We start from the raw sequence: 27,269 nt of genomic DNA, 5'->3' as shown, positions 1-27,269 counted from the left end.
TTAGGGGCAGTTTAGACAGCTTTTTTGCCATCTGTCTCCCATTGATGGGTTTACCTTCACTTTCGGTCATGTAGACTAAGCCAGAAGTGAGGAAATAGCTCCAAAATTGAGGGAAATCAGCTTTATTATTGCCCTTTAGTGCCTCCACTTCTGTATACAAGACTGGAAAGATTTAGGGACAAACTTTTGTTGCACTCCTACCTTAATGCTGCCTTTGCAGCAGTACTTCATTTTCTTTTTTGGGCTGTTTATCCTTATGGGGATGTAAGGATTTTTTTTTTTTTAATAGATCTTTGAATGTTCCCTATTACCAAAAATGCTCAGCTATGATTAGCCAGTGTCTGTAAATCTCTGATGACCGGCTGGTATTTCAAGCATCAGCCTATCCTCTCTATATCTCATTAACTACCGTACATAACATACAGTACATCTGGAAATATTGACAGCGCTTCACTTTTTCCACATTTTGTTATTTTACAGCCTTATTTCAAAATGGTTTAAACAATATTTTGCTCAAAATTCTATAAACAATACCCCGTAATGACAATGTGAAAGATGTTTCTACAACTGTGGTAAATTCAGGTGATTGGACATGATTTGGAAAGATACACGCCTGTCTAGATAAGATCCCACAGTTAACAGTGCTTGTCCGAGCACAAACCAAGCCAAGGAATTGTCCTTAGATCTCCGACAGGATTGTATCAAGGCACAGATCTGGGGAAGGGTACAGAAATTTCTGCAGCATTTGAAGGGCCTAATGAGCACAGTGGCCTACATCATCCATAAATGGAGGAAGTTTGGAACCACCAGAACTCTTCCTAGAGTGGCCCGTCCGGCCAAACTGAGTGATTAGGGGAAAAGGGCCTTAGTCGGGGAGGTCACCAGAACCTGATGGTCACTGACAGAGCTACAGCATTTCTCTGTGGAGAGTAGAGAACCTTCCAGAAGAACAATTATCTCTGCTCCACTCCACTAGTCAGGCCTGTATGGTAGAGTGGCCAGACGGAAGCCACGCAGTAAGGCACATGACAGGCCACCTGGCGTTTGCCAAAAGGCACCCAAAGGCCTGTCAGACCATGAGAAACAAAATTCTCTGGTCTGATGAAACAAAGATTGAACTCTGGCCTGAATATGGCAAGCATCATGTCTGGAGGAAACCAGGCACTGCTCATCACCTGGCCAATACCATCCTTACAGTAAACCATGGTGGCAGCATCATGCTGTGAGGATGTTTTTCAGTGGCAGGAACTGGGAGGCTAGTCAGTATCGAGGGAAAGATGAATGTAGCAATGTACAGTGACATCCTTGATGAAAATCTGCTCTGGGGCGAATCATCTTACAACTGGACAATGACCCTAAGCACACAGCCAAGATAAGAGTGGCTACAGGACAACTCTGATTGTCCTTTAGTGGCCCAGACTTGACCCTGTTTGAACATCTCTGGAGAGATCTGAAAATGGCTGTGCACCGTCACTCCCCATCCAACCTGATTGAGCTTGAGAGGTCCTGCAAAGAAGAATGAAAGAAACTGCCCAAAAAAAATAGGTGTGCCAAGCTTGTAGCATCATACTCAAAAAGACTTGAGGCTGTAATTGGTGCCAAGGATGCTTTAACAAAGTATTGAACAAAGGCTGTGAATATTTATATTATAATCTCTCGCTCTCTCTAGGTGAAACTCTGTGGCAGTGACATCTGCCTCATGACTTCCCACTTAGAGAGCACCAAAGATCATGCAAATGAGCGGATGAAGCAACTGGGCATTGTACTTCAGAAGATGTTGGAGGTTCCTCCATCAACCACTGTGATATTTGGTGGCGATACCAACTTAAGAGACAAAGAGGTCTGTATAATACACAACTCTGTTGCCTATTTATTGCTTTGACTTATTGATTGACCTTCTACATTACAAGATGTCATGAACTGTTTTTAACACTTCAGCTCTCATGCCTGTACACTGACTTTGGAACAGAGCAGTTCTCCCATTTCACTATTGACCAATAGATTAGTTTTAGCTTCGTCATTCTTTACCAACACTTCTTCTTTTTTTTTTTTTTTTTTTTCAAGAATTTTTTTTAGTGAGATTTGTCTTGCAAAATAGGTTTATTGATTATGCAATCAATAAATTAACTAAAAAGACTTTTTTTATATTTTTTTTTTAAACCGTGTTGGCTTAACTAGTTGAGCACACTGGACGTGCTACCAATGCCCAAAAAAGTCAAGTGCACAGAGCGTGGGAAGTATGTCCAGTCTTCTGCCCTTGAGCTGCAGATGCTTGTCAGGATTGCTTAGTGTTCCTGCTCCTCATTCCGGCATCCGGGTGTTGGCTGTTGCATTCCCCCTGTCTGGGTGTTCATCTGCAAGGTGATTGATCTGGTCAGTCACCTAATATAAGCATACCGAACACACTCTCCCTTGCTTGTGATAGACAGTTACCTGCATTGTTCCTGATCAAGCCTCCAGTTTGTCTGCCCTGCTTTGCTGTTGGATTTCCCTGTGTATGACCCGGATCGGATATTGGACTATTCCCTGAACTCAGCCTGCCTTTTACCTATCATAGAACCACGCTCTGTCTGCTAAACTACAAGTAGTCTGCTTGCTCTGTTCGTGTCTGCCCTGGTGTGGTGGCCAGGCACTATAGCATTGTGTAAAAGTCCTGGGGGCAACTAAGTACTGGTTGGCCTGCTTGCCTTAAGGGAAAGGGGGCTGCTATAGGTGAAGCACACAGTAGCTAGCTATAGTGTCTGACCACCTGCACTGAGGTAGATGTAACATTTGTGACAATGCTGTTGGTTAAGTAACCTGATACCCAAAAAAGGGCTCTATGTACATTACAAGATCAAAAGCAGAAAAAAAAGTACAAGAGGGCCAATAGTGTAGTAAGTATTGCTATAAACAACATATGGGACGTACAAGCGGTGTACAGAACAGCAGGTGTTCTCTAGCAGTCTCCAAGCCCTGGCCAGGGCTGACGGGGGATGCTGAACTGCTCCAGTGTATGAAGAAGGGAAGGAAAGCCACGAGTCTGACGCCAAGCTCTGCCTGACAAGACCCCGCTCTCCAGTGTGATGTCAGTCGCGTTGCTTGTGCAGGAATGCATTTTGGCATGTTCATCTGCATATAAGAATACAGGTTGAATGATATGACTTGAGTATTGACCCTCCCTTTCCCACTCTTGAGTGCTGCTGTACCAAGGATTACAAGTTCAGGCGTTTACAATATGTTGCACTTAAAAGACATTTTTTCTCTAGTCGTCTGTACAGGACAGCACTAGGGAGATAGGCTCCACCTCTGGAGGCAGCAAACACAAAATTCAAATCCATAAAGGGCTGCTTCCGTCCCTCTTCCCCAGTCTTTGTGTTTCCTCAACCGAAGGAAGCGACTGGAAGGGAGCTCTCCTTCCCCTGACCCTAGGTAGGGCTGCCTAAGGGAGAGGGGGAAGGAGGTCTACAAGTACCTGAACGGGATGGCAGGCATCTGAGTCTCCCGGTCAGGCTGTGGAGAGTTGATTCCAGCATCCTCCAGGATAGCCCGGGGAGGGCTTGAATTCCCCCGCACAGGGCTCAGGGAGGTCTGCTGCCCGGATGCTATGGTATCCCGGCGCGAGTCCAGCGGGGGCGGGCATAGGCCTCGCGTTCTGGTCTGTGGAACTCTGGAGGAGAGCGGGGACTTCTGGCACATCACTTCCAGTTCCGGGAATCAGGAAGTGGTGTGGGGAAGGAATCAGATCCTTTGGATGAGCTAAGTGAGACAGCATCATCCAAAGATATTCCGGGCCAAGGGACAAGTTCAACCCGATACAGGCTCTCGCTCAAGGAGGTGGATGCCTTATTGGGGGTAATCTACGAGACGCTAGATATCAAAGAGCAGGCCTCCTTGTCCCTACATGACCAGATTTATCAGACCCTGAAAGAAGACCAAAACAGGTTATTTCCGGTACCCAGTGCACTGGCGGACGCTATCAAAAAGGAGTGGGTGGAACCACAGAAAAATAATTTTTCCTAAAAGCCTGAAGAGGAGATTCCCCTTCAGTGAGGAATTCCGCCTGTATTTGGAACAAAGTGCCCAAAGTGGCGTTCTTATTCCAGTGCCACCACGAGAAATAAACCATGGTTTCTACTCTCACGTTTTCCTAGTAAGGAAACCGTCGGATGTAAATAATCTTTACGGTTAATTCTTCCCCCGGATTGCTTCATAGCCTCCCTCGATCTGAGGGATGCATATTTACACGTCCCGATCCATGAAGAATCTCAATTTTTTGAGGGTGGCAATCAAGTGGGGGAAGGAGGTCAGACCTTTTTCAATTCCGGGCCCTGCCATTTGGCCTGTCATCATCCAGTCGCCCCCCCCCAGAATTTTTAGGAAAATCCTGGCGGAGGCACTGGCCCCCCTGAGACTGAAAGGAATATCGGCCATCCCATACTTAGACTACCTTTTTATTTTTTGCACCCTCCACGCTCAAATTACAAGGAGAGCTGCAGGAGGCCATTTCCTTTCTGGAAAAGCTGGGTTATTTGATAAACAGGGTGAAGTGGAACCTAACCCCGACACAGGCCTTACGGTACTTGGGGTTCTTGGTGAACTCAGTGATGCAAAAGATCTATCTCAGAGGAGAAAGTAGTGAAGGTAAAGGCGACGGCAGCCTTTTTTCAGAACAATCTGTCAGTTTCCATCAGTTCAGCCATGTCGGTCTGTGTCTCCTGGCAGCAACAATCCCTGTAGTACCATGGGCAATCGCCCATTTCAGGTGCCTCCAGGCCAATATCCTGAACAGCTGGGACGGAGCACAGGAATTGTTGGACACAACCTTCCGCCTATCTCCAAAGACCAAGAGGTCTCTGGTGGAGGGACAAAGAACTTTGTGCAGGGTCTATTATGGTCTCTTCTGGTGGCCGTCCGCATCACCACGGATGCCAGTACCTGGGGCTGGTGTGCCCACTGGGGTGTCAAGAGTAGCCCAATGGTGCTGGAAGAAAACCGTCCCAGAAATCAGCCAACTGGAGGGAGTTGCAAGCAATTTGGGAAGTGCTAAGGGCTTTCGCCAGAGAGCTGAAAAGTCACCACGTACAAGTCCTCTTGGGCAGTGGTAGCAGTCTCTTATTTAAACTAACAAGGGGGAACAGGGTGTCTGTCCTTAATCAGACTAGCGAGCATCATCTTTTCTTGGGCCGAGAGGAACCTGAAGTCAATATCCGCAGTCCATCTAAAGGGAGTGGACAATCATCTGACGGACTTTCTGAGCCGACAACAAGTGTACGAGTCAGAATGGTCACTAAACAAGAAAATCTTCCAGCTAATGGTAGAGAAATGGGGCCTGCCAGAGGTGGATTTGTTTACCAACAAATCAAATGCCAAGGTTCCAGTGAACTTCACGCTGTAAAGAGTGGGGGCCAAGGGGATAGATGCCTTGGCCCAGAAGTGGGCGTTTTGCCTATGCTACGCCTTCCCTCCCTTCAAACTTCTTCCCATGGTCCTGAGGAAGTTCAAGAGTGCACCACAATGATCTAGTGGTCCCGTATTGGCCGACGAGGCCTTGGTTTTCCACGCTGTTACACCTGGCAGAGGAGCCTCCCCTCATGCTGCCCGAGAGGAAGGATCTGCTGTCTCAGGGCCCAGTTCTATTACCAAAAATACAGACCCTAAAATTGTCAGCTTTGTTTCTGAGGAAAGCCTCCTGAAGTCTAAAGGGCTCTCGGACAGGGTGGTAAACACAATTATTTCCAATAGAAAGAAGGTAACCCAAGCAATTTATGTTAAATTTTGGAAAGTTTTCTGTTCATGGTTGGATACCAAGAAGGTGTCCGCAAGTTTTCCAGCCGTCTTGGAGTTTTTAGAAGATGGTGCAGACCAAGGACTGGCTATTAGTACATTAAAAGTGCAGGTATCGGCCTTGTCTGTTTTTTTTGGAGCAACCCCTGGCGTTAGACCCGCTAGTTAGTAGGTTCTTTAAGGGGTTAGCCAGGATTACACCCATTCCGTGCAAAATTCTGCCAAAACGGGACCTTATCCATACCCACAGCCAGACACATTAGCGAGCTGCAGGCACTTTCCATTAGGGAGCCTTTCCTGCAAATTTTTGAAGACGGACTGTTATTGCATACAGACCCTGGGTTTTTGCCTAAAGTGGTGTCAAAATTCCACAGGACTCAGAAAGAGCAAAACTATTTCCTGTGGGTCCCCAACCAATCCAAAAGAAACAGAATTCCACCAACTGGGACGTGAGTCTGTGTCTTACGGTATCTGGAAATTTCGGAAAGCAGAAAATGTATTTATTTTTGCATTCGGGGAAAAAAAAGGGGTTCCAAGCTTACAAGATTTTAAAGAAGGAATGTCCTTTTTCCCCCATGGCTCACTCCACACGGACGTTATCAACTTCTTGGGCGAAGCGAGCGTGACACCAGAGCAAATTTGTTGAGCAGCAACATGGTCAAGCTACTCGACTTTCATGAAGCATTATAGATTGGACTTTATCTCAGCGCAAGACCAAGCGTTTGGGAGAAAAGTCCTCCAAGCGGTAGTCCCCCCAACCCACCCAATCTGGTAAGTTCACCTTGATCCTCTCTAGTGCTGTCCTGGACAGATGACTAGAGAAAACCAGAGTTGGACTTACCGGTAACTTGGTTTCTAGGAGTCATCCAGGACAGCAGGGATTCCCTCCTTATATGCTGTTATAAATTTGGACAAGTTATTTTTGTTTCATAAGCCGCTCCGGAGAAATTCTTGGATAAAGACCGGGGAAAAGGGACGGAAGCCAACCTTTATGGATTTGAATTTCTTGTGTTTCCTGCCTCCGGAGGTGGAGCCTATCTCTCTAGTGCTGTCCTGGGCAACTCCTAGAAACATAGATACCAGTAAGTCTAACTCTGGTTTTTCATATCAGGTGTTCAGCTTCAAGGTCAACTGAAAAGATACAGAATATCTGTAATCTTAGCACCACTGTTTAGCCAGTCAGTGCTGTGAAATTCACTCCTAGGATTTATGAAGTCTGCTAGTATAAAGTCAAGTTTAGTTATGTAGCATAAGTATGCATGAAAACCCTGATCTATATATAAGCTCTTCAAGGTGTTACCTGAACAAGCTTACAAGCATTGTGACTTAATAACTTAAAGGAATCTGTCGGGATAGAAGTATGGAAGGTGTCATCGCCAAGTTGCTGTTAAAGGTGCAAACTCTGGGCTGTTCTATTCATCTTTAATGCTTGCTGAATTGGTAACCTGGAACAAGCGTGTGTGTCAGGCATTCTGACTGTTGATACACACACATGCTTGTTCTAGAGCAGATACTCTAAAGGTAGTAAAAAGCATATGGATGTTCATTATGCAACTTGCAACGTCAAAAAGGTTGTGGTGGCTCCTATATATGGCTTGAGAGGATCTCTTTTTAAACGGCTTCCTACTCTGTACCTAAAGGGAACCATCTTTCAGTGGCAAAATTTTGGTATTGCTCATAACCTGTTCGCTTATGCACTTTGCCATTTCCCTTATATTTCAGTTTATGGTCTTGGACCACCATATCTGCATAAGAGTAGGTTTTTAAACCCACAGTTGTTTGCATATGGGAAGGAAAAATTCTGTGTAAGTGTCTGTTTTGTCATAAAGCGAAAACCCCTTTTAAATACATATTCATGTACAGATATTTAGACAGTTACATTTTTAGCTTATGCATAATATTATAGCAGTAGGAGTCTTGTACCTTGTTACCTTTACAAATGTTTTATAATTAATGGCTATCGCTTAAACTCCACTATATTGCCAAAAGTATAGGGGCGCCTGCCTTTACACACACACATTAACTTTAGTGGCATCTCAGTCCGTAGGATTCAATATTGAGTTGGCCCACCCTTTGCAGCTATAACCGCTATCACCATAGACACTCCTAAACTTGTGGACAGCCTTCCCAGAAGAGTTGAAGCCATTATAGCTCCAAAGGGTGGGCAAACTCAATATTGAACCCTATCGACTAAGACTGGGATGCCATTAAAGTTCATGTGCGTGTAAAGGCAGGCGTCCAATACTTTGGACAATATATTGTATCAAATAAGAACTCCAGACAAGATGCTGGATAGAAGGTGGGATTGGTTTTTAGATCCGGTTTCAGATGTTGGTCTGAATGTTTAGGAGTTTTCTCCTTTTTAGTTCCTGTACCTCAATCCTGAACTGGGACAGGAAAGGAGAAGAGATCTCAATGAGGATACAGCAATAAAAACATGACACTGGTTTCTAACCAGGGTGCACTCCAAAGTGTAATAGAAAATGGTGTTTCTCATTAAGACACTTTACACTGACAGACTGATCATATTCTTTCACCATTTTGTATTTTTGATTGTTCCATTGACAGGTTGGAAAAATAGGTGGCCTGCCCAGTCCCATCTTGGACATCTGGGAATTTCTGGGGAAGCCTGAACATTGCCGTTATACATGGGACACAAAAATGAACAACAACATAAAGGCTTCATACACCTGCAGGATGCGCTTTGACCGAATACTGTACCGCTCTGCTGTAGATGGCATCCAAGTAATTCCTCACTCTTTGGAATTGATTGGCACTGAAAAACTGGATTGTGGTAGATTTCCTAGTGATCACTGGGGATTATTGTGTGATTTTGATGTGATTTTATGAGCTGAAATATTTTATAATTTGCAAATTAAATGTTTTTTTAGAACATGAAAGCATTTAGAATTTTTATTGAATTTTCAAGTAACCGCTCAAAAAGCAGGTACATGTATATACGCTACCAACACTATTTAGAAGGTTTTACCACCTATAGGTGATGCAAGGCATCAGATGCATCATGAAGAATACAAAAACAGATTCATATAGCAAGGAGTGTACCTAGTAGGCAGATTTGGTGTTCCCAAATTATACTATAAGCCCATTCAGTGTTTCTGCAAGATGGCAGCCTAGATGAATTATTTATAAATGGTTTACTAACCTTCAAGCAAGGAGGGGGGGGTGTTCTATCAAAATTCATGTCATGCAACGCTGTACCCAAACAACATTTTTTTTTTTTTTTTTTTTTTTTTTTTGGAGGTATTTAATCACCACTTGCTTTTTTTATTTTTTGCTAAATAAATGAAAAAATACCGAAAACTTGGGGGGGGGGGGGGGGAACCTTTCATAGCTGCTTATAAAATTTTGCAAACAGGTAATTTTTGTCCTTCATTGATGGGGTGCCATTTAATGAGGCTGAACTGATAGGTGGTACTGATGGCCACTCATAGTGGGCACTGAAGCAGCACTGGTGGGCACTATTGGGATTGCACTGATTATCAGTGTACTTGTCCCTCTTACAGAAGTCGGTTATCGGGTCTTTTCCTTCCTCAGTGTCAGCGTGAGAAAAAGGAAAACTGATAACTGGCTTCTGTTTACATCGTGATCAGCTGTGATTGAACATAGCTGATCACATGGTAAAGAGCCGGTAATTGGCTCTTTACCTCAATCTGATTAGCAGTGTCCTAAGGACACTGACCGCGGCGGGCGCGATCACGGAAGGCCGTCGTATGACGGCCTTCCAGAACTGACCGTCCGTGGTGTAGCTGTCATTCAACTATAGTGTGGTGGTTAATGGTGGCTTCACCTCCCTCCTTATTTTAACACAGCCTGTGACTGGCAGAAATCCTCCCACACAAACGCATTTCCACAAAATAACAGATTTGATTTCAAATATATAGATTTGCATGCCAATTTGAAACAGTTTATTGATATTTATTTTTACTCTTCCAAAGGCTGTGTGGTGGGTTTTTTTTTTTTTTTTTTTTTTTTTGTGTGTGTGTGTGGCCAACAGAGGACTAGAAGCTCCTCCTGCTTATTTTTCCCTGCAGACAGGCTAGGAAAGAGCTGGGTCATGTGACTGCTGCACTATATATTACATTTAAAAAAAAAAGCATCCAAGTAACCTTTTCCTCTTTAACCACTTCAATACAGGGCACTTATACACCCTTCCTGCCCAGACCAATTTTCAGCTTTCAGTGCTCTGAAAGCTGCTCTGCAAATTAATTACTCAGTCATGCAACACTGTACCCAAACAAAATTTGTATCTTTTTTTTCACACAAATAGAGCTTTCTTTTGGTGGTATTTAATCACCACTGGTGTTTTTATTTTTTTGTGACATGCGTGAAAAGAGCGAAAATTTTGAAATTATTATTTATTTATTTATTTTTTATTTCTATGAATTTTTTGCAAACGAGTAATTTTTGCTCATAAATGTGGGCCAAAATTTACACTGCTACATATCTTTGGTAAAAATAACCCACGTTTGTATATTTGGTCTGTGTGAAAGTTAGTCTACAAGCTATGGTGAAAATCATTGAAAATTGATCACATCTGATGTACTGAAGGCCCATCATTTCTTGAGGCCCTGAAATGTCAGGAAAGTACAAATGACCCATTTTTGAAAAGTAGACAGTCCAAGGTACTTAGTAAGAGGCATGATGAGCTTTTTTGAAGTTGTAATTTTTTTTCCCACAATTCTACAACATTATAAGTTATTTCTCACACACAGCATATGCATACTTGCAATTACACAAATAAATTCTGCTACTCATCCCGAGTATGATACCACCCACATGAGACTTTTTCACAGCCTGGCCACATAGATGCCCAACATGCAGAGGGAACATCATCAGGCGTTCTAGGAGCATAAATTACACATATAATTTCCTAACGACCTATTACGTTTTTGAAGGCCCTGGAGCACCAGGACAGTGGATTTGCCCACAAAATGACTCCATTTTGGAAAGCAAACACCCCAACATATAGTCTGAGGCATAATGATTCTTTTGAATGGTTCATTTTTTTTTCAAAAAGTTTAGAAAAAACTTGGATAGAAACTTTTTTTTTTTTTTTTTTTTTTTTACACCAGGTTGTCAATTTGATTTATTTTTTTTTTAACCTATAGCATGTACAATGCCTTGCAAAAGTATTCACCCCCGTTTTTACCTATTTTGTTACATTACAGCCTTTAGTTAAATTTTTTTTTTAATCTGAATTATATATGATGGATCAGAACACAATAGTCTAAGTTGGTGAAATAAAATTAGAAAAATATACATAAAACAATTTTTCAGAAATAAAAAAATATTTGGCATGTGCGTATGTATTCACCCCCTTTGTTATGAAGCCCATAAAAAGCTCTGGTGCAACCAATTACCTTCAGAAGTCACATAATTGGTGAAATGATGTCCAACTGTATGCAGTCTAAATGTCACATGATTTGTCATTACATATACACACCTTTTTTGAAAGCCCCCAGAGGTTGCAACACCTAAGCAAGAGGCATCACTAACCAAACACTGCCATGAGACCAAGGAACTCTCCAAACAAGTAAGGGACGATGTTGAGAAGAACAAGTCATGGTCAGGTTATATAAAAAAAATAAATAAAATAATCCAAATCTTTGATCCCTAGGAGCACCATCAAATCTATCATAACCAAATGGAAAGAACATGGCACAACCGCAAACCTGCCAAGAGACGGCCGCACACCAAAACTCACGGACCGGCAAGGAGATCATTGGACAGAGGGGCAGCACAGAGACCTAAGGTAACCCTGGAGGAGCTGCAGAGTTCCACAGCAGAGACTGGAGTATCTGTACATAGGACGACAATAAGCCGTACGCTCCATAGGAGTTGGGCTTTATGGCAGAGTGGCCAGAAGAAAGCCATTAAAAAACAAAATGGCACGTTTTGAATTTGCGAAAAGGCATGTGGGAGACTCCCAAAATGTATGGAGGAAGATGCTCTGGTCTGATGAGACTAAAATTTAACTTTTTGGCCAGCAAAGAAAACGCTGTCTGGCACAAACCCAACACATCACGTCACTCAAAGAACACCATCTCAAGTGAAACATGGTGGTGGCAGCATCATGCTGTGGGGATGTTTTTCAGCAGTCGGGACTGGGAAACTGGTCAGGGTTGAAGGAAAGATGGATGGTGCTAAATACAGGGATATTCTTGAGCAAAACCTGCATCACTCTGTGTATGATTTGAGTCTAGGACGGAGGTTCACCTTCCAGCAGGACAATGACCCCAAACACACTGCTAAAACAACACTTGAGTGGGTAAAGAGGAAACATGTAAATGTGTACCCAAAGACTTGAAGCTGTGATAGCCGCAAAAGGTGGCTCTACAAAGTATTGACTTTAGGGGTGCTGAATAGTTATGCACATTGACGTTTTCTGTTAATTTGTCCTATTTGTTTGCTTTACAATAAAAAAAAAATCTTCAAAGTTGTGGGCATGTTCTGTAAATTAAATGATGCAAATCCTCAAACAATCCATGTTAATTGTAGGTTGTGAGGCAACAAAACACAAAAAATGCCAAGGGGGTGAATACTTTTGCAAGGCACTGTACATAGCAAACAATGACACCCCAAAAAACATTCTGCTGCTCCTCCTGAGTATGGCAATACCACATGTGTGAGACTTTTTTACACAGCCTGTCCACATAGAGAACAGAAAACATGTATGTACCGCGCTACCTGATGGGGAAAAAATAATACAAAACAGCTGCAGATATGTGAGATATACACAAATCAAACAGTAACTATAAAAACGACCCTGTATGTTTTTGGCCCTTCATTGAGAAGCCGTGGTGTGACGCTGCTTACCATTGATTGTGAGGCTACTTACAAGCTATCCAAAGCTTGCCATCTGGTAAGCGTTTAGCACATATGGTGGTGGATCTTCTCACAAATAGCTATTGGTGTGACCAATTTACCTCACCTTTTATTTGTTTGGATGAGTTTTTCCACTGAGTTTTCATTGTTTCCACATTTTCACTGTTGGGACTAATTTTTACTACCCTTTTATGTTACCACCCTTTTTATGTAATTTTTTTTTGCCACTTATATTGTTAATTATTGTTAATTTTGGTCCATCACGGACTCTTGATCCTTATTTATTTGTATTAATTTTCATACATTATATTTACTTTCTGTAGCGCTGCTCACATTTTTATGGCCACATGGAGATGTCCAACATGCAGGGAGCACCATAAGGTGTTCTAGGAGCATTAATTTACACTTTAAGTTTCCTGACTTCCGATCACACTTTTTAATGCCCTGGAGCACCAGGACAATGGAATTGCCCAGAAAATGACCCCATTTTGAAAAGAAAACACCCCAACTGGTGACGGGTACTCCTTGAGAGATTAGGTGAATGGGTAGACCAGTATCTGCAACCTTTAGTGACAAGACTGCCGGGCTATATAAAAGACACAGCATCAGTCCTAAAACATATAAATGAAGTACAATGGGCAGAGCATTTTTTGTGGGTTCCTTTAGACGTTCAGTCTCTCTATTCATGCATACCCTATCATCTTGCTCTAGACGCAATACAATTTCACTTGTCCAAATATAGTTTCTATGATCTCCAGCTCAAAGAATTCATCATCATGGCTGTCACTTTTCTATTACAACACAATTATTTCTTCTTTCACGATTTCTTCTATGTACAAAGCTGTGAAGCCTCCATGGGAGCTAAATTTTGTCCATCTTTAGCTAATTTGTACATGGGATGCTGGGAAGAATGTTTTTCTTTTTTCACATCGCAATCTTTATGCACCCCACATCTATTGGTATGGGCATTACATACTGTAGACGACCTGATTTTAATCTGGGTCCATACTGATTCCTCTAACTTCTTTTGTCTCATACCTCAACAGCCGAAATCTTGATTTTTTTTTTTTTTTTTTTTGTATGTGAGCCATAAGACCACAATTGACTTTCTAGCTATCACACTCAGGGACTCCAGCACTGGCTTTATAAATACTGGAACCTTCTGCAAACCCACTGCCGGAAATTCCTTGCTTCTGGCCTCTAGCTGCCATCCACCCCATACTATTCTATCCCGGTGGTTGAGTTCATTAGAGCCAAGCGCAACTGCTCTACCCCAGAAAGTTTTCAGCTAGAATGTTCCAACATCTCAAAACAATTAAGTGATAGAGACTATCAGAAGTGGCATATCAATAGAGCCATTTCTATAGTCTCAGGGAAGGACAGGAACAATCTAATATATAACAAAGAGAAATTATCTTACTCTTTAAAACATACAAAAATTCCCTTACCTTTGTCACCAGAGGTTTCCAGAGAGTTTAATCAGATAAAACAGATCGTTAACAAACATCTTGCCATCCTCTATGGTGACAAGGACCTAATAGATGTGCTTTCCAAAGGGTGTAATTTTTCTTGTCGTGCCCCAACTTTGGGTAACTCTTTGTCGCTCAGTCTACATCAAACTGCCACATTCCCAAAACGTGGCTCGGTGTTAATGGCTCATATAGTTGTGGTTTGAATACTTGTAGGTATTGTAACAAGAATCACAAGTCTGTCACCTCGTACCATAACAATAAGGTATTCCCTATTAAGGACTTTATAAATTGTAGTACTCAATATGTAGTCTACGTGATACAATGTGACGTTTGTAAAATACAATATGTAGGATGCACCTCCAGGCCCCTTCCCACAAGGATTAGCGAACATTATAACAGAGTAATAGTAATGAGAGAAGGTTGTCCGATGTACAGTGGGGACGGAAAGTATTCAGACCCCCTTAAATTTTTCACTCTTTGTTATATTGCAGCCATTTGGTAAAATCATTTAAGTTCATTTTTTTTCCTCATTAATGTACACACAGCACCCCATATTGACAGAAAAACACAGAATTGTTGACATTTTTGCAGATTTATAAAAAAAGAAAAACGGAAATATCACATGGTCCTAAGTATTCAGACCCTTTGTTGTGACACTCATATATTTAACTCAGGTGCTGTCCATTTCTTCTGATCTTCCTTGAGATGGTTCTACACCTTCATTTGAGTCCAGCTGTGTTTTGATTATACTGATTGGACTTGATTAGGAAAGCCACACACCTGTCTATATAAGACCTACAGCTCACAGTGCATGTCAGAGCAAATGAGAATCATGAGGTAAAAGGAACTGCCTGAAGAGCTCAGACAGAATTGTGGCAAGGCACAGATCTGGCCAAGGATACAAAAAAAATTCTGCTACACGGAAGGTTCCTAAGAGCACAGTGGCCTCCATAATCCTTATATGGAAGACGTTTGGGATGACCAGAACCCTTCCTAGAGCTGTCCGTCCGGCCAAACTCAGCTATCGGGGGAGAAGAGCCTTGGTGAGAGAGGTAAAGAAGAACCCAAAGATCACTGTGGCTGAGCTCCAGAAATGCAGTCGGGAGATGGCAGAAAGTTGTAGAAAGTCAACCATCACTGTAGCCCTCCACCAGTCGGGGCTTTATGGCAGAGTGACCCGACGGAAGCCTCTCCTCAAGTGCAAGACACTTGAAAGCTTGCATGGAGTTTGCTAAAAAAAAAACACCTGAAGGACTCCAAGATGGTGAGAAATAAGATTCTCTGGTCTGATGAGACCAAGATAGAACATTTTGGCATTAATTCTAGGCGGTATGTGTGGAGAAAACCAGGCACTGCTCATCACCTGTCCATTACAGTCCCAACAGTGAAGCATGGTGGTGGCAGCATCATGCTGTGGGGGCGTTTTTCAGCTGCAGGGACAGGACGACTGGTTGCAATCGAGGGAAAGATGAATGCGGCCAAGGACAGGGATATCCTGGACGAAAACCTTCTCCAGAGTCTTCAGGACCTCAGACTGGGCCGAATGTTTACCTTCCAACAAGACAATGACCCTAAGCACACAGCTAAAATAACGAAGGAGTGGCTTCACAACAACTCCGTGACTGTTCTTGAATGGCCCAGCCAAAGCCTTGACATGAACCCAATTGAGCATCTCTGGAGAGACCTAAAAATGGCTGTCCACCAACTTTTACCATCCAACCTGACAGAACTGGAGAGGATCTGCAAGGAGGAATGGCAGAGGATCCCCAAATCCAGGTGTGAAAAACTTGTTGCATCTTTCCCAAAAAGACTCATGGCTGTATTAGATCAAAAGGGTGATTCTACTAAATACTGAGCAAAGGGTCCATGTGATATTTCAGTTTTTCTTTTTTAATAAATCTGCAAAAATGTCAATTCTGTGTTTTTCTGTCAATATGGGGTGTTGTGTGTACATTAATGAGAAAAAAAATGATTTTAGCAAATTGCTGCAATATAATAAAGAGTGAAAAATTTAAGGGGGTCTGAATACTTTCTGTCCCCACTGTATCAAAACGCTTCAAATTTATACATGAAGGTAACATGGATTCCTTCTTTCACTGCAGCTCAAAAAACAATGTCTGTATGTGGAGGAGACGAGCACAGAAGACTATTACAACAGGAAGTTAAGTGGATTTTCCTGTTGGGGACATGCACCCCCACAGGCATGAACCATGTGGATCTATTTCTCAAATGACATCATCCTATCCCATCTTTAGTTTTATTGTTCACCTGCTTTGGCTTTTGCCCTTTTCTCTTAGTTGCTTCCTTCTGTGCTTGTCTTCTGCCTTCTTTTTTTTCCTCTTGACATTTTTGACCAATCATTTGTGAATCTATAATTTTTTTATTATCCTGCCATAAATCTTGACTTTACATTGTGTTACTACCACAAAGTATTTTACTTGAATATTAGTCTACACTTTCACTTTCTTCTAAGGAATACATTTTTCCCTTGGAATAATAAGGTCCCAAAATCTCATGTAGCATTTTTACACACTTCTCTTTGGGCACAACAATTTTTATTTTGTCTTCCTTTCCTCTCACCTTTCTCTTGCTGTCTGAAAACAGGTGTAGTCAACCACTTCAATGATTGGTGGTATCAAATATGCTACTTTTCTGTGACACTAACTTGATAAGCCAATTATGTAGAAGTGGAGTTTGTATGTGAGTGTGTGTGTGTGTGTGTGTGTGTGTGTATATATATATATATATGTATATTTAGTGGGGACGGAAAGTAATCAGACCCCCTTACATTTTTCCCTCTTTGCTATATTGCAGCAATTTGCTAAAATCATTTAAGTTCATTTTTTTTTCTCATTAATGTACACACAGCACCCCATATTGACAGAAAAACACAGAATTGTTGACATTTTTGCAGATTTATTAAAAAAAGAGAAACTGAAATATCACATGGTCCTAAGTATTCAGACCCTTTGTTGTGACACTCATATATTTAACTCAGGTGCTGTCCATTTCTTCTGATCTTCCTTGAGATGGTTCTACACCTTCATTTGAGTCCAGCTGTGTTTGATTATACTGATTGGACTTGATTAGGAAAGCCACACACCTGTCTATATAAGACCTTACAGCTCACAGTGCATGTCAGAGCAAATGAGAATCATGAGGTCAAAGGAACTGCCTGAAGAACTCAGAGACAGAATTGTGGCAAGGCACAGATCTGGCCAAGGTTACAAAAAAATGTCTTCTGCACTTAAGGTTCCTAAGAGCACAGTGGCCTCCATAATCCTTAAATGGAAGACGTTTGGGACAACCAGAACCCTTCCTAGACCTGGCCGTCCGGCCAAACTGAGCTATCGGGGGAGAAGAGCCTTGGTGAGAGAGGTAAAGAAGAACCCAAAGATCACTTTGGCTGAGCTCCAGAGATGCAGTCAGGAGATGGGAGAAAGTTATAGAAAGTCAACCATCACTGCAGCCCTCCACCAGTCGTGGCTTTATGGCAGAGTGGCCTGAAGGAAGCCTCTCCTCAGTGCAAGACACATGAAAGCTTGCATGGAGTTTGCTAAAAAAAAACACCTAAAGGACTCCAAGATTGTGAGAAATAAAATTCTCTGGTCTGATGAGACCAAAATAACTTTTTGGCCTTAATTCTAAGCGGTATGAGTGGAGAAAACCAGGCATTGCTCATCACCTGTCCAATACAGTCCCAACGGTGAAGCATAGTGGTGGCAGCATCATGCTATGGGGGCTGCAGGGACAGGACAACTGGTTGCAATCGAGGGAAAGATGAATGCGGCCAAGTACAGGGATATCCTGGATGAAAACCTTCCCCAGAGTGCTCAGGACCTCAGACTGGGCCAAAGGTTTACCTTCCAACAAGACAATGACCCTAAGCACACAGCTAAAATAATGGAGTGGCTTCACAACAACTCCGTGACTGTTCTTGAATGGCCCATCCAGAGCCCTGACTTAAACCCAATTGAGCATCTCTGGAGAGAACTAAAAATGGCTGTCCACCAACGTTTACCATCCAACCTGACAGAACTGGAGAGGATCTGCAAGGAGGAATGGCAGAGGATCCTCAAATCCAGGTGTGAAAAACTTGTTGCATCTTTCCCAAAAAGACTCATGGCTGTATTAGAACAAAAAGGGTGCTTCTACAAAATACTGAGCAAAGGGTCTGAATACTTAGGACCATGTGATATTTCAGTTTTTCTTTTTTTAATAAATCTGCAAAAATGTCAACAATTCTGTGTTTTTCTGTCAATACGGGGTGCTGTTTGTACATTAATGAGGAAAAAAATGAACTTAAATAATTTTAGCAAATGGCTGCAATATAACAGAGTGAAAAATTTAAGGGGGTCTGAATACTTTCCGTCCCCACAAAGTACTCACTTTTGTTGCCAGCGGTTTAGACATTAATGGCTGTGTGTTGAGTTATTTTGAGGGGACAGCAAATTTACACTGTTATACAAGTTGTACACTCACTACTTTACATTGTAGCAAAGTGTCATTTCTTTAGTGTCCGTCACATGAAAAGATAGAATAAAATATTTACAAAAATGTGAGGGGTGTACTCACTTTTGTGAGATAGTGTGTGTGTGTGTGTGTGTGTGTGTGTGTGTGTGTATATATGTATATATATATATATATATATATATATATATATATATAAATAATTGCCATATCTGTTTCAAACTAGCTACGACTAAGGCTATTGCCGAAAAGTGTCAGCGATATTGTTTTATTGTCACTCTGATGTACCAATAAACAACACTTCAAGGATTTACAGTCTTGCCGGCTCTTCTTACTATTGTTGCATTTGAGTTTGTTGGGGTTCATCAAGTTGACATTTGTGACCGGCTGTGATTGGACACAGCTGGTCACGTGGTAAAGGAGCCAATTTCATTGGCTCTTTACCCTGATCGGGCATGGGCTGTGCCTGAGGGACATGCCTCATCCTCGATCGCCACACTGCGCACCCCCGAGGGCGCACACGAGAGGTAATTACGAGCAGAATACATGTGACTGGCTGTGATTGGACACAGCCGGTCACGTGGTAAAGAGCCTGGTCCCAATTACTGGGGTCCAGCAGTAACGGCAAGAAGCTGAGGCTGTCATATGACTTCCACCCTGGATGGCAGGGTGTTTTTGTGGACATCATTTGACAATGGCCCGGTATGGAAGTGGTTAAAATGTCATCATCCATATACAGAAATAGAAAGGACAATGTAAATTAAAGGGTGTGTGCGTGTGTTTAGTAACACTTTAAAGTGAGTCTTTGAAACATTTTTAATTTCTTAATCCTTCAAATACGCTTAGTGACTGCTCTGGCCCTTATTGTTCAGAACAGCCTGTTTGCACCCCTTTAGATCCAATGTTGCTTTATCCCCTTGATGCCACCACTCCCACATACTGCCCAGTGTTGGACCCGCAGAGGGATGGTGGTCCTTAGTTTAGAAGTCTAGACCCTAGTAAAACGGTGAAACCAAGATCAGAGGGTGCACAGATTTGGCTTTTCTAACATCTTGTGCTAACTATAGGTACCATGTGGTGCTTAGTGTTGGGTGGGACTATAAAAAGTTTGGCATGGTTCATTTTTTTTTTTTTCATGGTCTCTGCATTTCACAGCAAATCACTGCTTTTTGAATGGCAAGCTGTGTCCCCCCCCCCCCCCCCAAAAAAAAAACCCAGCACTGCTTGGTGGTCACGCTAGGAATGCTTCCTTTTTAATCTACCATGGGTCAGATCATTCCCTTTTCATAACCACTTGCCGACCGCCTCACGCCGATATAGGTTGGCAAAGTGGCACGGATGCGCAAAACAACGTACCCGTACGTCGCGTCATCCGCGGCTAGTGGGCACACGCACCTGCCGCGGGAGCATGCCTATGGATTCTATGCCCGCCGGTGGCCCGGAGAGGCAGAATGGGGAGATGCCTATGTAAACAAGGCATTTCCCTGTTCTGCCTAGCAACATGACAGGGATCTACTGCTCCCAGTGATCGGGACCAGTGATCTGTCATGTTCTAGTGAGCTCATCCCTCCTATAGTTAGAACATGCTGAGGGAACACAGTTAACCCCTTGATCGCCCCTTAGTGTTTAACCCCTTCCCTGCCAGTGACATTTACACAGTACTCAGTGCATTTTTATAGCACAGATTGCTGTATAAATGCCAATGGTCCCAAAATAGTGTCAAAAGTGTCCGATGTATCCACCGCAATGTTGCAGTCACGATAAAAATCGCAGATCGCCGCCATTACTAAATTAAAAAAAAAATATATTAATAATGCCATAAATCTATCCCCTATTTTTTTCAAAAAATATGTAGAATACATATTGGCCTAAACTGTGGAAGAAATTTAGTTTTTTTTATATATATTTTCTGGGGATATTTGTTATAGCAAAAAGTTAAAAATATTGCTTTTTTTTATTTTCAAAATTGTCGCTCTTTTTTTTATTTATAGCGCAAAAAATAGAAACCGCAGAGGTGATCAAATACCACCAAAAGAAGCTTTATTTGTGGGAAAAAAAGGACGTCCCTTTTGCTTGGGTACAACGTCGCACGACCGTGCAGTTGTCAGTTAAAGCAACGCAGTGCGTATCGCAAAAAAGGGCTTGGTCAGGAAGGGGGGATATCCTTCCGGGGCTGAAGTGGCCACAATGGTTATACAATATGCAACATGAAACTACAGCCATGGCCTAAGGTTTTGAGAATGACACAAATATTTATTTTTACAAATTCTGCTGCCTAAGTTTTTTCTTATGGCAATTTGCATATATGAATATGAATGTATTATGAAGAGCGATCAGATGAATCGCACTTAATTGCAAATTCCCTCTTTGCTGTGAAAATGAAGTCAATCCCAAAAAAAACATTTCCACTGCATTTCAGCCCTGCCACAAAAGGACCAGCTGACATATCAGTGATTCTAACACAGGTGTCAGTGTTGATGAGGACAATGCTGGAAATCACTTTCTAAAGCTGATTGCGTTAGATTGTTAGACTAACAGACTGTAAGCTTTAAAAGGAAGGTGGTGCTTGAAATCATTCTTCTTCTGTTAACCATGGTTACCTGCTTCAGGGAGAAAGTCCAGCAAGTGCCAGGATCGTCTCCTGCAGTTGATTCAGCTGCGGATTGGGGCACCACCCGTGCAGAGCTTGCTCAGAAATGACAGCAGGCAGGTGTGAATTCATCTGTATGCACAGTGAGACGAAGACTTTTGGAGGATAGCCTGGTGTCAAGAAGGGCAGCAAAGAAGCCACTTCTCTCCAGAAAAAACATCAGGGACGGGTTGATATTCTGCAAAAGGTACAGGGAGTGGACTGCTGAGGACTGGGGTAAAGTCATTTTCTGTGGTGAATCCCCTTTCCCAGTGTTTGTGACATCTGGAAAATACCTTGTCCGGAGAAGAAAAGGTGAGCGCTACCATCAGTTCTGTGTCATGCCAGCAGTAAAGCATCCTGAGACCATTCATGTGTGGGGTTGCTTCTCAGCCAAGGGAGTGGGCTCACTCTTACAATTTTTTTATCGGAAAACACAACCATGAATAAAGAATGGTATAAAAACATCCTCCGAGGGCAACTTCTCCCAACCATCCAAAAACAGCCTGTTGACCAACAACGCCTTTTCCAGCATGATGGAGCACCTTGCCATAAAGTAAAAGTGATAACTAAGTGACTTGGGGAATTAAACATTGAAACTTTGAGTCCATGGCCAGGAAGCTCCCCAGACCTTAATCCCATTGAGAACTTGTAGTCAAATCTCATAGTTACATAGGTGAGGTTGAAAAAAGACAAGTCCCACCTATGTGTGTGATTAGATGTCAGTATTACATTGTGTATATCCCTGTATGTTGTGGTCGTTCAGGTGCTTATCTAATAGTTTTTTGAAAGTATCGATGCTCCCCGCTGAAGCCACCACCTGTGGAAGGGAATTCCACATCCTTGCCACTCTTATGCCCCGTACACACGATAGGACATTGATCGGACATTCCGACAACAAAATCCATGGATTTTTTCCGACAGATGTTTGCTCAAACTTGTTTTGCATACACACGGTTGCACAAAGTTGTCGAATTTCCGATTGCCAAGAACGCGGTCAAGTACACCACGTACGACGAGACTATAAAAGGGCAGTTCAGAACCAAGCGCGGCACCCTTTGGGCTCCTTTTGCTAATCTCTTGTTAGTAAAAGTTTGGTGAGAGAAGATTCGCGCTTTTTCAGACTCGTGGTTTTCAGATCGTTTTCTGCTGTTCAGTTTGTGCTTGTGGGTTTGTATCTGGTCTTCAGTGAGTGCAGCGAGTACAATTGACTTGTCGTTGTGTTCGTCTTTGTTCGTTACTGATTTTCAGGTTGCTCTTCACAGGCCTTGCTGTTCTTCAGTGCGTTCTGTTATCTCGTTCTGAGCAGCCGACCATTTCCTAGCCATGTTGCGTATACGTACTCCTCGTAGAGTTCGTGCTGTGTGGGGGCTTGGTGTTGGGGTCCTTACCTTGACACAAGTCCAGTCCATGAACAGGGTGGGGAGGAGTTCATGGACCAAGAATTGGTTGCTCCAGCATGACCAGTTCTGTCACATGCCTTTGCTCCGTGAGAATAATCCTGATGATTTCAGGAACTTTCTTCGGATGACGGACCCCATATTTCACCGTTTGTTGGCTTTGACCCCCTATATCAGCAGGCAGGATACCTGCATGAGGCAAGCCATTGCTCCGGAGCAGAGGCTAGTCGCCACCCTGCGGTACTTGGCGACGGAGAGAAGCCTGCAGGACCTTAAGTTCTCGACAGGCATCTCCCCCCAGGCTCTGGGGATCATTATCCCAGAGACCTGTTCTGCCATCATCCAGGTCCTGCAGAAGGAGTATATTAAGGGAAGATTTTTATCCTTTAATATCACATTTTATTGGATTTAATGTTTGATAATATATTGTATTTCTTTCCTCATTCCCTAATTGCCATGATTGTAATATGCTGTGAATGTCCCCTTTGTCCTCATGCATGTTGTATTTTTATGTAATTTTTTTTGTCCTTCATGCACATTTGCCTTCACTTACCTCCCCAGCATGCTCTCCTGGGCCTATATTCACCTTGTGTAGTCATTTAACAATGTATTTTGTCAGCTCCATAGTAGTGCTTTACCTTAAGCCGTAAATGTGTAAAAATGTGATTTGTGCTTTAAATTCAGGCAGAGTGGCAGAGGCTTTTTTTTTGGTGTCCCAAAATCATTTGGAACCTTCCCTTCCCCCAACTGCTAACTCAGCTGATAACAATCCTCTATCTGCTGACTTTGCCAAACCCATACACACTATACCCACCTCTTTTGTGGTCAGATTTATGGATGAATTTCCCAAAGCATGTAGTGCAAGGGCCTGCCTGAATACTTTTAAATGGTACTGTTTGAAGTTTTTGTACCCTAGTATTATCTTGATAGGTAATAGCAGAATGTAAAAATGTGCTAAAATGTGTACAGTGTGTATTTATCTCTTTGTATTATGACACTTCTTACCTGTCCAGTGGGCTGCCAATAGTGTAAAGTAATTAGGGGCTGGCCAAAGTAAGACACATTATTTAGGCATTCATCTCTCAAAGAAGTGGAGAGGGTTACCTGTCCAAAACATACCCCCCCCATAAAATTTTACAAATGGCCCATGAGAGGGGGGGGGGGGGGGGGGGGTCTGATAGGTGGACCTTATACCTTGGTCTTTAAATACTCCTTAAAATAAATGTTATACTGATGTTGGCCAAGAATGTTTGTGTCTAATCTGCTTTCCATGTTTATGTGCAAAATGATTAATTTCTTTTTCTTGTTTGACTCCACAGTTTCCTTCCAACCCACAGGAATGGCAGACTGTGGCCTCCCACTTTGCCCAGCGGTGGGACTTTCCTAACTGCGGAGGGGCAATTGATGGGAAACACGTCCACATCGTCCCACCACCCAACTCGGGGGTCATACTATTACCACTACAAGGGGTTCAATAGTATTGTAATGTTGGCAGTGGTGTCTACTTATGAGTTCCTATATGTGGACGTGGGGAAGAATGGGCGGATGTCAGATGGTGGAGTCATCGCACAGACGGAGTTCTACAGGCGTCTCCAGAATGGCAGCTTGGACTTGCCACCTCCAGAAGACAATGTGGAAGGACTCCCATTCGTCTTTGTTGCGGATGAAGCATTTGCGCTGGGGGACCATCTTATGCGGCCATTCCCTATGAGGACCCTCACCCCGGACCAGAGGGTTTTTAATTACCAGCTGGCCAGAGCCAGAAGAGTGGTGGAGTTTGGAATCATGGCCAGCCAGTTCCGCCTATTTCTTACACCCATACACATGGCGGAGTATAAACTGAATCATATCATCCTGGCGTGCTGTGTTCTCCACAACTTTTTAAGGCGAAATTCTGCCAACTATGCTGCCTCAGTTGGGCCTGAGGCCGGAATTCATGTAAATGAACCAACCCTGATGGCGCTTGAAAGTGGCTGTCCTCGCTTGCCCCCCCTGAGTGCCCGCGAGGTCCATCTTAGATACCTTGATTACTTTGCGGGTAGGGGGGGCATCAATATGCCAGACAATGTCTGATACATTTTTAAAATAAAAAAAACATTTTAAATACTAAAATCTTTGGTGACATTTACTGCTTGTGTTTCTTTTAGCTGACCCTGACAGAAATGTGGCAGTCCTGAAAATGGCGTGATTGTGTAACATTAAAAAGCACCGTTGGGTGTTATTTACTAAAGGAAAATACAATTTGCACTACAAGTGCACTTGAGCCTGCACTTCAACTTCAACTTGTAGTGCAAAGTGGATTTGCCCTTAGGAAAAAACCCCCATTGTCACTGAAAACACCAATTTTACCACAACAAAATTTTAGGAGCATTGAAACAATAATCCACACATTCTTGAGTATCAATCTTTTTAATACCAGCACAATCACATGTGCATTTCTAAAAGGTTTTTAAAACAAACCAACATGTTTGTTGTATAACAATTTTTTCGGTCACATTAATAAAAAATAAAATGTCCATTTAAGGTAAAACAGGCATGTTTCAAACAAACCAGAAATAAACAAATCTGGAACTTACAAAGTTCAACTTTTGTAGAAAATGAAGGCAATATTAGACATGAGAGTTTATAAACTGTGTTTGATTTTGCGTTTAGATGGGGTGAAGTCACCCCTGGAAAAGCCAAATTTTGAAGATGCACACAAATTTCCGAATGTCAACATGTGCTAGCTGCCATCACGGGGGATCGAGGGACGTGTTTTGGGGGTGCAACCCCTTCCTATCAGCTACTCTATTATTAAGGAAGGGGTTGCACCCCCAAAATGCATACATTGATCTCCCGTGATGGCAGATAACACATGTTGACACACTGTGTGCATCTTCAAAATTTGGCTTTTCTCGAATATGTCAAAAAATCTGAAAAATTTGTAGATTCAAAAAACCAAAAAAAAAGTAAGGGATTTGGAGGTGTTTTAAACTCTCCCTAAAACAGCAATGATGTTCTTCATTTTGTTTTGAACATCATTGATGTTTTTCTGGATGTTTTCCAAGTCCCTATTACACCCCATGATCTCCCAGATCAGGATCTGTGCACTTTCACTGGTGAAATGACCTGGATCCACAACATCACGATCACCTAAAAATATAGAAACAAAAACACACCATGTATTATAAATCTGCTGGCATCCATCTCTTACCTGAGCCTGTGATCGCAGACACTCACCTATTGAGGTGACTATTTCCACCACGTCTCCCTCCTCCTCCTCCTCCTCCTCCTCCTCTTGGCTTTGGGGGATTTCACCTTCCTCATGAGGTGGGGGGTCTGTGGTCTCTTCGGATGAGTGGTGTCCTCCGAGTCTTTTCTCCCCTATGTAAAAAAAATAGGTATACTTAGCACACAGATATTTGATGGCAGAAATAGGAATATGAAACATTGCTTGGAAGTGGGGTACAATTGTCTATTTTGTTAGAGTTCCAAGATGAAGAAATATTTTTGTCCTTTGTCAAGCTTGACTACTTACCTGTTTTGTACAAGCTTCACAGATGGAGTCATTCCTATAGTATACACTGGAGCACCTGTGTGGGACCCCCTAATAAAAAGGGTGTTCTTGTGTCCCACACTAGTGCTCCAGTGTCCAGATGTGTAAACAGCTGCTGAGTTTCCTCTCCTTACACAGAATCTAGTTTGCATTACATTCTAGTTACAAACCCATCTAGACTCCAAAATTATTTTAAGAGAAGTAGGCTAGCAAAAATGTATTCAAATGCATATGGCCAAAACAATGGTGTTTTCTATGCCGAACGAACAATGTTTCATACGAACGATCAATGTGCCCATGAACATAAAAGTTGCCATTTTAAACTGTACGACAGTAAAGCACATGGAGCAGCACGAACGTAAGAAAAATAAAGAATAGGAACACAGGACAACTACTTAGTTTTTTGCAGCACCCTCCTAATCCTTCTGTACTGCTCATGCTCCCTTAATTTGAGGTCTGACCACCACTTTCTGAGCTGATCCTTGGATCGTCGTACCCCTAAATTCTTCTGCAGACTCTTCACAACTTTCGCAATGATCTTGGCCTTTCTGACATTGGGGTTGGGGTAAGGTCCATACTTCCCATCATAGTCGGTCCTCTTCAGTATGTCGACCATCTCCAACATCTCCCCAAAGGACATATTTGAGGCCTTAAATCGTCTCCTCTGGGATCGGGACGTTTCTGGCTCCGGGCTTTCCTCCTCCTCCTCCTCCTCATTGCTGTAATTAGCACGCACCTGCTGTGCCTCCGCCATGTGCTCTTCCCCCACTGCGCCGAACGAGAAGGGGTGGGGAATAGACTGGAAAGAACGTCGGGGGCGGGCGGAGTTTCACGCATGCTCAATGTATATAAAGCATAACACATGTGCTTTAGTACGTACAATCTGTGAGCGCAGGAAGGAGTATCGGGGGCGCCAATCGTGATAACGAAGGTAAGATATAAACTTGGGCCTATACTGTTTCTAGATTGAGGCCTATATTGTAACAAGATTAGGAGAGTTTCTCCTGACATTAGGGTTTGTCTTGTGTCTTGCAGATAAAATGGATGGCTTCAATGACCACAACTTCCTCCCCCTGTTCATAGACAAATACAGGGAGCTGCCCTTTCTGTGGCAGGTGAAACACCCCCAATACAACAATAAACAAAAGAGG

At 42.7% G+C, this 27,269-nt stretch overlaps 1 protein-coding gene across 2 annotated transcripts in view; it reads left to right on the top strand.

Moving 5' to 3' along the window:
• Nucleotides 1–8,666, top strand: part of TDP2 (tyrosyl-DNA phosphodiesterase 2) — a 56,341-nt gene extending 47,675 nt beyond the window's left edge. Inside the window, exons 6-7 of one of the 2 annotated variants that reach the window (XM_073631160.1) lie at nt 1,670–1,840; nt 8,335–8,666. In XM_073631160.1, the coding sequence (XP_073487261.1) occupies nt 1,670–1,840; nt 8,335–8,616 (453 nt within the window). In that variant the 3' untranslated portion in view covers nt 8,617–8,666. The remainder of the gene's footprint in view (nt 1–1,669; nt 1,841–8,334) is intronic. The other variant, XM_073631161.1, reaches the window with a different exon arrangement.
• Nucleotides 8,667–27,269: the final 18,603 nt, after the last annotated feature.

Source organism: Aquarana catesbeiana, linkage group LG05 (genome assembly GCF_042186555.1).
Source record: "Aquarana catesbeiana isolate 2022-GZ linkage group LG05, ASM4218655v1, whole genome shotgun sequence".
Classification (NCBI taxonomy): domain Eukaryota; kingdom Metazoa; phylum Chordata; class Amphibia; order Anura; family Ranidae; genus Aquarana; species Aquarana catesbeiana.
Note: the sequence above shows the minus strand (reverse complement) of the source record. Positions and strands in the feature narration are given on the sequence as shown.